At 33.6% G+C, this 11,465-nt stretch overlaps 1 protein-coding gene and 1 long non-coding RNA gene across 9 annotated transcripts in view; both read left to right on the top strand.

Annotated features, from left to right (window-relative positions):
- LOC115998603 overlaps positions 1-5,123 on the top strand; it is a 9,014-nt gene extending 3,891 nt beyond the window's left edge. For 2 of the 6 annotated variants that reach the window (XR_004093920.1, XR_004093919.1), the window contains 3 exons: positions 3,379-3,871; positions 4,102-4,562; positions 4,857-5,123. This is a non-coding gene — a long non-coding RNA (uncharacterized LOC115998603). Of the gene's footprint in view, positions 1-52; positions 434-521; positions 1,450-1,679; positions 2,141-2,434; positions 2,702-3,378; positions 3,872-4,101; positions 4,563-4,856 lie in introns of those variants that run through there. The other 4 variants (XR_004093922.1, XR_004093921.1, XR_004093917.1 and 1 more) reach the window with 4 other exon arrangements.
- Positions 5,124-9,758: 4,635 nt separating this feature from the next.
- The window catches only part of LOC115998594, a 7,584-nt gene continuing 5,877 nt past the window's right edge, over positions 9,759-11,465 (top strand). For 2 of the 3 annotated variants that reach the window (XM_031238199.1, XM_031238196.1), the window contains exon 1: positions 9,759-10,352. In XM_031238199.1, the coding sequence (XP_031094059.1) occupies positions 9,879-10,352 (474 nt within the window). In that variant the 5' untranslated portion in view covers positions 9,759-9,878. The remainder of the gene's footprint in view (positions 10,353-11,465) is intronic. The other variant, XM_031238198.1, reaches the window with a different exon arrangement.

Here is an 11,465-nt window from a genome sequence, read left to right as displayed (position 1 = left end):
TAAGTTGAGTTTAGGAAACATTCTAATACATATTTTACTCTAATGTATTAAGTTTTGACAGGGTGGATTAGATGATAGTGATGCTGCATCTGTCAGAGCTATCATGCATTGGCAATATCGGACAATATGCAGAGAACATAGTTCAATATTGTAGAATCTTCACGATCGGATTGGCTCTAGAGTGAATGATTATATATCATTCTATGGTCTCACTGCTCATATATGTTAGCGGCATCTATTTTCTGAATTCAACTTCTCCTCTCTCATGTTTCTCAGTTTTCATAGCTATTGTTCATTCACGGTGGATTCATGTGTTTGCCAATTTTCTAGATTTATGTGCACAACAAGATCATGATAATTGATGACTGTAAAACCTTGATTGGATCGGCAAATATAAATGACCGGAGCTTCCTTGGATCAAGAGACCCTGATGGTAAGCTATTTATTTCGTATTTGACATTCATTTTAGCTATTATTGTCATGGTATACTTTTTAATCAACTTATACTCTGTACACTGTAGGAAAGACACCCATGCAGATTACAATCATTACATTCTGTTTAGCATGCTTCTCTCATTTAGAACTCTCAATTCAAGGAGTTCTTGCCTCAAGGAAAATGGATACATGGAAAAGCTATGAGAATTGTTGGGATTTCCGTTCTTTATTTTTTAGTGGGAAATGTGTTACAAATCCATTCTTCTCTTTGAGAATTACTGGGATTTTGATTCCTACTTATCGCTTCAAAGCCTTTTTAAATACTACATTCTTGTTTAATATCACTGGGAATTCGAAGTTTTATTTATTTCATGGGGATTATATGAACATAACTCATTAATATGCCTATGCTGATAACTAGTCTACTCTGTCCTCCTTCAAAGGGATTTATCTCTGTTTTTTTTTCGTGTCTCAATTTAAACAGGTGCAGTCTTTCTTGTATGCTTAATCATCACATGCAGGTTATTTTATCTTATCGTGGTTCTCTGTTACATTCCCTCACTATTCTTAAAATTATCTTTTACTAGACTGTTTCTTTATCTAATTTACAATTTTTGGACTTCGGCAATAATCTTACTTGTGTTGGCAATGATTGTTCTGGATATAATGGATTAATGGTACATTCTCTTGACAATTTATAGGAGAGTGCTTCTTTACTTTGACTTTTTCCCTAGATCCAATCCATTTATGAGTTAGTTTTATATATGCGTGCATGCTGTCTTTAATTTAATGAAGCTAGCTAAGGGACAGAATTGAAGATGAACATACACAGGCACTTAGCTTCATTCTGTCATTTTAATTTCTGGTAATCTATGTTGTTTTTATTTCTATGTTGGTAATCTTGCACATGGTTCAGTTTGTTTGTATCAATCATAGTATGCAATTGCAACTGTGCGAGCAACAGACAAGAAAAGCCCTAGAGAAGCTGTTGAATTTGTTTTACAACTTTTAAAGGTAGCTTTTAAAGCTGTTGAATCTTACCTTTTACTCTTGGTGTTATGCCTATACTTGTTTTTACCTTTTATTCATTAAATAATTGAGTGAAGAATCATCTTTAAGAGGTAGTATGCCTATATTTCGTTTATCTGTTCAATTCATTAAAGTTTTCCTGTAGTTTGCATTTTCACAGCAAGGGTTGAAATTATAAAATTCACATTTGTTTATTTATTTATTTTTTATTACAGGTCAGGTAAAGCTTGGTGTGCATGCAATGAGGTTATGTCAGATAAGAAATGAATCTAGCTATGACCATGAATTGAATAGTGACACCCTTGTTGCTTTGCTGTTGCTGTTCAAATCTGGCTATCCATGGGGCTTTGCTGTTCAAATTTTTCGTGGAGTGTTGTCTCCCCGTGATCGAAATAGAAATGCCATCAAGGACCTTCTTAAATTGGTACAAGAGAGCAGATTATACAGCCTATGCTTTTAACACAAGGCCTGTAATGAGGAACCCATGCCAAAAGCCTTTTGTCTTTTATTTGTCAAGTGCAAAAATGGATCCTTTGGGAGTTTGGGTAATCAAACGGTCAGCAAGTATACTCGTCATCGAGTTCCTCATCCCGCGTGCAAATGGAAAATGGCACAACCTTCTGACATTGAGAGAATAGAGGTTTATAAGAAGCCAGATCCACATTTATGGGATAGAGTAAGCCCCTTATTCTTTTTATTTTCTATCTCTGCCCTTTTTTCATCTTTCTCTTATGCTCCAAGTGAATCTTGCCATCTTAGAAGATTAATTTACTATGATAATACTAAAAGATTGCTCTGATTTGAATGTTTTTTCTTAAAAGAGTAAACATGGTTGCTTGTTCTAGAAATGATATTATGAACTCATCTTGCTCCCTATAAGAAGAAAACATATTTAGACAGCATTAATAGCTCACCATTCAGTAGTGTGGCAATGCTCTAATGTTTCATCTTTTAAATTGCATTTTAACAGTCTCCGAGGAGGAACTTCTGCAGAGTCTTAAATTCCGAGGGGAAAAACATGGTGGTGGATGTGGGTGTATGTAGGGAAGGTGAGGCCAGTGAAATATGATAATCCGAAATTTTGAGCGCCATTAGTTTTCAAAGGTCAAGAGTAGGGCTGTTAGCGAACAGAGCTTTCGACAAACTACTCGTGTTCGAGCTCGGTAAGCGTTCGTTTATGTTCGTTTATTAAGATAAACGAACATTAACAAACAAAATTTATAGCTCGGTTAATAAACGAACAGAGTCTGAACAGTGGTAAGCTCGGTTGCTAAGTGTTCGCGAACAAGTTTATTTGTGTTCATTTAGTGTGTTCGTGAACAAGCTCGTTTGTGTTGTTCGTTTAGTAGTGTTCGCGAACAAGCTCGTTTAGTGTTCGTTTAATAATGTTCGTGAACATGTTTATATATATATATATATATATATATATATATATATATATATATATATATATATATATATATAATTGTTCGTGAAGATGTGAATGCAGATTATTTATTGTTCACGAACAAATGTGTTCATGAACATGAACGTAAATGAACATGTTTATGAACGTGATTGTTAACATTTGCGAACACGTTCGTGAACGTGTTCGTTAACGTTAACGAACACGTTCGTGAACATGTTCGCGAACGTTAACGAACACTAACAAACGCTTAACAAACGAACACGAACATGATTTTCAAAAACCTTAACAAACGAACACGAACACCCCAAAATCCTTAACAAACGAACACGAACACCCCAAAATCCTTAACAAACGAACACGAACAACCTCCGTTCGTTTATGTTCTGTTCGTTAACAGCCCTAGTCAAGAGTGCTAAAGTGGATTCGTCTCTACTTCCATTTGGTTTTAAATTCAAAGTATTTTGCTTTAATTTATTAATTATAGTAGAATATATATATNCATGCAGGTTATTTTATCTTATCGTGGTTCTCTGTTACATTCCCTCACTATTCTTAAAATTATCTTTTACTAGACTGTTTCTTTATCTAATTTACAATTTTTGGACTTCGGCAATAATCTTACTTGTGTTGGCAATGATTGTTCTGGATATAATGGATTAATGGTACATTCTCTTGACAATTTATAGGAGAGTGCTTCTTTACTTTGACTTTTTCCCTAGATCCAATCCATTTATGAGTTAGTTTTATATATGCGTGCATGCTGTCTTTAATTTAATGAAGCTAGCTAAGGGACAGAATTGAAGATGAACATACACAGGCACTTAGCTTCATTCTGTCATTTTAATTTCTGGTAATCTATGTTGTTTTTATTTCTATGTTGGTAATCTTGCACATGGTTCAGTTTGTTTGTATCAATCATAGTATGCAATTGCAACTGTGCGAGCAACAGACAAGAAAAGCCCTAGAGAAGCTGTTGAATTTGTTTTACAACTTTTAAAGGTAGCTTTTAAAGCTGTTGAATCTTACCTTTTACTCTTGGTGTTATGCCTATACTTGTTTTTACCTTTTATTCATTAAATAATTGAGTGAAGAATCATCTTTAAGAGGTAGTATGCCTATATTTCGTTTATCTGTTCAATTCATTAAAGTTTTCCTGTAGTTTGCATTTTCACAGCAAGGGTTGAAATTATAAAATTCACATTTGTTTATTTATTTATTTTTTATTACAGGTCAGGTAAAGCTTGGTGTGCATGCAATGAGGTTATGTCAGATAAGAAATGAATCTAGCTATGACCATGAATTGAATAGTGACACCCTTGTTGCTTTGCTGTTGCTGTTCAAATCTGGCTATCCATGGGGCTTTGCTGTTCAAATTTTTCGTGGAGTGTTGTCTCCCCGTGATCGAAATAGAAATGCCATCAAGGACCTTCTTAAATTGGTACAAGAGAGCAGATTATACAGCCTATGCTTTTAACACAAGGCCTGTAATGAGGAACCCATGCCAAAAGCCTTTTGTCTTTTATTTGTCAAGTGCAAAAATGGATCCTTTGGGAGTTTGGGTAATCAAACGGTCAGCAAGTATACTCGTCATCGAGTTCCTCATCCCGCGTGCAAATGGAAAATGGCACAACCTTCTGACATTGAGAGAATAGAGGTTTATAAGAAGCCAGATCCACATTTATGGGATAGAGTAAGCCCCTTATTCTTTTTATTTTCTATCTCTGCCCTTTTTTCATCTTTCTCTTATGCTCCAAGTGAATCTTGCCATCTTAGAAGATTAATTTACTATGATAATACTAAAAGATTGCTCTGATTTGAATGTTTTTTCTTAAAAGAGTAAACATGGTTGCTTGTTCTAGAAATGATATTATGAACTCATCTTGCTCCCTATAAGAAGAAAACATATTTAGACAGCATTAATAGCTCACCATTCAGTAGTGTGGCAATGCTCTAATGTTTCATCTTTTAAATTGCATTTTAACAGTCTCCGAGGAGGAACTTCTGCAGAGTCTTAAATTCCGAGGGGAAAAACATGGTGGTGGATGTGGGTGTATGTAGGGAAGGTGAGGCCAGTGAAATATGATAATCCGAAATTTTGAGCGCCATTAGTTTTCAAAGGTCAAGAGTAGGGCTGTTAGCGAACAGAGCTTTCGACAAACTACTCGTGTTCGAGCTCGGTAAGCGTTCGTTTATGTTCGTTTATTAAGATAAACGAACATTAACAAACAAAATTTATAGCTCGGTTAATAAACGAACAGAGTCTGAACAGTGGTAAGCTCGGTTGCTAAGTGTTCGCGAACAAGTTTATTTGTGTTCATTTAGTGTGTTCGTGAACAAGCTCGTTTGTGTTGTTCGTTTAGTAGTGTTCGCGAACAAGCTCGTTTAGTGTTCGTTTAATAATGTTCGTGAACATTTATATATATATATATATATATATATATATATATATATATATATATATATATATATATATATAATTGTTCGTGAAGATGTGAATGCAGATTATTTATTGTTCACGAACAAATGTGTTCATGAACATGAACGTAAATGAACATGTTTATGAACGTGATTGTTAACATTTGCGAACACGTTCGTGAACGTGTTCGTTAACGTTAACGAACACGTTCGTGAACATGTTCGCGAACGTTAACGAACACTAACAAACGCTTAACAAACGAACACGAACATGATTTTCAAAAACCTTAACAAACGAACACGAACACCCCAAAATCCTTAACAAACGAACACGAACACCCCAAAATCCTTAACAAACGAACACGAACAACCTCCGTTCGTTTATGTTCTGTTCGTTAACAGCCCTAGTCAAGAGTGCTAAAGTGGATTCGTCTCTACTTCCATTTGGTTTTAAATTCAAAGTATTTTGCTTTAATTTATTAATTATAGTAGAATATATATATCCATTTGGTTTTAAATTCAAAGTATTTTGCTTTATTAATTAATTATATATATATATATATATATATATATATATATATATATATATTATTTTTTAAATTAAAAAAAATGACTTTCTGCTACACCCGCTCGAGCGGGTGTAGCGGAAAGTCATTTTTTTAATTTAAAAAATACTTTACGCTACACCTCTACAGGTGTAGCGGAAAGCCAAGGACTTTTAGAGTCACTTCCATCCTCTACACCTGTAGAGGTGTAGCGGAAAGACATTTACAGGTGTAGCGTATGTGTTTTTTTGTACTAGTGCAAGGTCTTTGGCGTGTGAATACTGCTTCTAGTTGAGAATGCTAATCAATTTATTCATTGTACTAGAAATAATGTTTATGGTAGATAATTTTTTGTATATGAATGAACCGTTTAAATATTATATAAGTAATAAATATGTTTTGAAAATTAGGCAGGTAATAAGTAATAAATGTTTTTAGGAAATTAGATAGATTTTGTTAATTAGAAATAAAGAGTTTCCTAATAGAATACATAATAATTTAGAAAGTGATAAATATTTTGCAAGAGAGAGGGTGCGATCAATATTACCTTTTTCTTTTTAATGATGTGCATCTTTTTTTTCAACATTGGTGTATAACATTTATACACTGGTGATGCATGAAATATTAATCCTTAAAATTAATGCTTAATTTGCACTTTTCTAAAAAATATTATCTAAATACTTATTATAGTTGGTATAGTATGAGGTAGTAGATACTACTTTTGATTGAAATTACTCTAAGTTTTGTTACTTCGTGGATAAGTTTGTTATTGTCTTCGTCTTTACTGCTTGCCCATTTCTTTTTTGTTAGTAATGTCTCATATATATGCAATTCGGTTACTGGTGTTAGTTAGCAAAAGAACATAATTAGTCCAATTAGTTTTGTTACATTAAAGAAATAGATGCATGGAATCCTTAAGTTGATTCGCTTATACTAATAGTCATAAAATTGACCCCGTCATTTTTAGTCATTGATCATCCTAGATGGATAGATCAAATTAGTCTACGATACATTTCTAGAAACCTAGTTTACATTTGGTCATGATTTTATATTATACACACATACACACACACACACACACATGGGAACGCTCAAGTGAGAACGGACGCCCAGGGGAGGAATGAGAATCAATTGCATCCATTCGTTTGTCCAGATCTAACGGATCATATGTAATTTAAAAAAATACGGTGGCATTTTTGTAAATAACTCGAACTTTGGTGCAAGTAACATGTGTTATAAGTGCAAGTAACTGATGCAAGTGTGCATGTAAAATCACTTAAAAGTGCAACCATTTTTACTTAATAGCGCAAGTAATTTACCTTTACACATTGGTGCACTTAATGATAACGTTTTGTGCACTTAATATTGTTGCTCGGTGTATATTATACTGTTGCACTTCTAAAACATTTTACTTACACTTAGGTACACTCTATGACACTGTTACTTGCGCTTTTAACACAATTTACTTGCATTTCAAAGTTTGAATTATTTAAAAAAGATAAGGATAGAACTCTATGAATACCATTATTGATAAGAACGGTACAGAACATAAATACAAGTGCAAGCAAAGAGTCCTAATAAAACACAAATAATAGAAGCACATGTGCCTATCCAAGGTAATCAGAGATGGAGGTGTCTCCTTGCCGTAAGGCTTGTAGTTAACCTAGAAGGCAAAGAGCACGAGCTCGAGTAGAAGGGCCCAAACTCTGCTCGATCGAGAGCACACCTGCCTTGACGTGGATCTCTCTACTACAAGATGCATTATTTCTTCAAATAGGGAAGAAATCAACATCATCGAAAGAATGACTTGATCTTACTGTATCCACGCGGCTCTAGAGAGAGAAGACGAAGCAGACGAAGTAGTAGCCGCTACAGTACCTTCTGAAGGAGCAACTGGCGTTGCCACTTCCAGACACGGAAGAGTGCCATCAACAAACTCTAGCAGTCCTTGTCCACGCAGAAAAGGTATCAACTAAGTCAGCAAAAGGTAATTGCGAGACGTAAGCTTAATTGAAACAAAATGGTGAGCGGAGGACAATGAATTTCCAGCCATAACTGTGTTCGACGCAAAAACCTCGGAAACAGTCCGTTCAGAGGAAACTCCAACAGAACTGTCCTGCGAATCCAAAGCCCTTGCTGCCATGAGGAATCCTAAAACTACTGATACCAGATGAGGATTGAACTCTATGAATATCATTGATAAGTACTGTACAGAACATAGATACAAGTACAAGCGAAGAGTCCTATAATACAACACAAATAATAGTCTTAACAAAAAAATGTCATTGCTTTTTTTTAAAAGTGTTTCTAATCCGTTAGATCTGGACAGATGGACGACTGCGATGGCTTCTCATTCCACTCCTTGGTGTATATATACACACACACCAAGGAGTGGAATGAGAAGCCATCGCAGTCATCCATCTGTCCAGATCTAACGGTCTATATATATATATATATATATATATATATATATATAACTCCCCCACCCCCACCTAAAATCCATCTATATATATATATATATAACTCCCCCACCCCCACCTAAAATCCATCTGAACATGGCTAGCTTATAATAATTAGATGTTATGAATTGGGACCCCACTAACTTATTATCAAAGACTAATTTATGAAATGAAAAGTGTCATGTCAATATGGAGATTAGGTGTGATGGGTATGTATGTATGAAACTTCAATGATGTAAGAACACTTTTGTCCGATAAAAAATAATAGTACAATATTTGTAAAGTAATTTACAATTGTACCACTATAGAAATAGAAACAAAAAATATTAATAATATAATCACCTAAATCATCCCCAATAATACAAAAGTATAATTAAAATATTGAGTTTTGTTCTAAATAATCAAAAGAAGATTAATTAAACGAAATAAAACTTAACCTAGATTTGTTTTTAAAAATGCAATAAAATGATTTTCAATGTTTTTTATTTGTAATCTTATGATGCTCAACTTTGATTACTATGTATATAATCCTGCTAATAAATTGACCAAAATTCTTGTTCAAATTTTTTATTATATTTTTTAATACACTTTAAAATATTCATAGTATATGTTCAACAATTATGTCAACTCTGATTAGGATGAAATTCGAATCTAAGACCTTACTTATGGAAATCAATAAGTAAGTTAAGAATAATATATAGTTAGGAAAAAATAGAGGATAAATTAAGGGAAAAAATACTAAAATCAAAATAAAATGAACCATTCATTTCAACCAACAATTGGACCAACATTTTTTAGATTATATTATTATTATTATTATTATTATTATTAACTACCATATAGATGGGCAGCCGGGTCCTTTTCTTTTTGAAGCTGTCTGCCAGGGAGGAACAAATTGTTGCTATATCTCCATCCCCTATTTCTTTAATTAGTCATCTGCTAATAACTAGGGCTAGGCTAACACAAGCCAGAATTAATAATCTTACAGATCAGAAATAGAGACAATTATTTTATAAACAATAAATAAGTCAATAAATACGAGTTGGCATATTTTGTTGAACATATATTATATTCAACCTTGGTGATGGGGACATTGATTCTTTGAGTTGAAAAATATTAAAAAAATATAATACTACTTTATAATGAATAATGAGTGTTTCAAAAAAGAATATATATAATTACAGAGTATGTACTAATTAGTTGGCAAACAAATAAGGACTAACAACCTCATAAAAAAAAAAGGATAATAACCTTAACCATAAGGAGGTAAATCAGTTTAAGTTGTCCATAATACTCAGCAAACAGCCCTGGTCTACTTCGTTGGTGTTTTCAATATGCCTGAGAGGCTAAAGAAGTAAAGATCACCACTAACTCAAAAAGCATACATATATTAGTTGATGAAGCAAAAAAAAGAACAAAATCCATCATATCATCTCACCTAAGCAATTCCACAAATTAATTATCCAAAATTCCAGGCAAAAGCACATGGCTTGCTAAGTTGATGTAAATTTCCCTACCTTCTAATCAACACCTCCATACCATTTCTTTATTAGTGCTCATCTCCCTAAACCCCAAACCATCACATACATGCCATTACTAATCAACATTCATCTGCAGTACACCATATATTCATCGGAACACACAGACATGGCAGCAAAGAAAGGATCCATGTATGTCTACAAGTTGGAGAATCCCAAGGCGGCAGAGCCAAAGAAAGCCATCTTCGGAGGTTGGCCCGGGCTGAGGAGATCCAAAACCTGCCGCGAAACCCAAGGCGGTCGACCGGATTATTCGAAGGCGGCGGCGGAGAGAGACGGCGGGGTGAATGCGACGGTGGAAGCTGCGGCGGCGAGGAAGTCGTTCTCGTCGTCGGTGGAGTCGAGAAAATCAGTGTGCAATATTGAAGTGAACGTGGGGTCAGCGGCAAGCTTGCTTCAGGTCAAAGTTATGGCGAGTGACATGCCAGGGTTTATGCAACTGCATGCCTTCAGATGTGCGAGGACTACTTTTGATAGCTTGGAGAAGTTTAGTTCTAAGCACTTGGCTTACAACATTAAGAAGGTAATTTCCTCAAATTTCATTTCAATCACCATATTTAACTTTTTAAACATTAATTTTAATTTGTTTTTTCCTCTTTTATACTCTTTAAAAAAAAAAAAAAGATTTAACATGATTTTTTAACGCGAAAAAGTTATATATCGACATTGTGTTCATCACTACACTACAAGAAAAACAGTTTTTAGTGACCAAAAATTAGTAACGGTATATGCTTATTAATAATGGTATCATATCCCGTCATTAATTGTTTTTATCCTCGGAAGATATAATGATGGGTCGCGACAGTAAATTTCCTATCATTAAATGTCTTTAATGATGGTTTTTGAACTTTTAGTGACGATTTTACTTCTCACGAGTGGACAATTTTCTTGTAGTGCTACTACAAATGGACAATTACTGATATATCAAAATGGAAAATGATTCTTATCCCTCCAAATTTTTTTACTCTTAAATTCCCTCAGGCATGTCTTATAATCATTAGGTGCCATGAATTGGTTGACCCCACTAACTTTTAATGAAAGTAAAGTAGCTCATCAAATAATATCATGTCAGGGAAATTATGAGGGAATTTACTTTTATGGGTGAATAGCGACAGCGCAACATTACTCATATCAAAATACATCAATTATTTTTTTGTTGCTAAAGTTGGTATATATTCGGTAAACGCGAGTTGTTTAGTAGTGCATGCAAGTCTGAATTGAAATTTTAACACAGAAAATGATATATGTACTCTTTTGAGTATAACTCTCACCACGTGTACAAATTTTATTAGGTAAATAAAAGTGAATGAATAAAAACAGTAGCCTACTTTATTAAATGTGAATTCAAGTCAGGAATACAATTATATGGTCAAACAAAATTTTCTTTTAAGAACTATGACACCATGCTAATGATATATGATATCGTAAAACTCATATTTTAGTTCAGTTTTTTTCATCACCGTGCCAAGTGTATCATATATAAATAATCGATAATATATATATATATATATATATATATATATATATATATATATATATATATTTCATCACCATGCCAAGTGTATCATATATAAATAATCGATAATATATATATATATATATATATATATATATATATATATATATATATATATAT

This window comes from Ipomoea triloba, chromosome 12, assembly GCF_003576645.1.
Source record: "Ipomoea triloba cultivar NCNSP0323 chromosome 12, ASM357664v1".
NCBI classification, from domain to species: Eukaryota; Viridiplantae; Streptophyta; class Magnoliopsida; order Solanales; family Convolvulaceae; genus Ipomoea; species Ipomoea triloba.
Note: the sequence above shows the minus strand (reverse complement) of the source record. Positions and strands in the feature narration are given on the sequence as shown.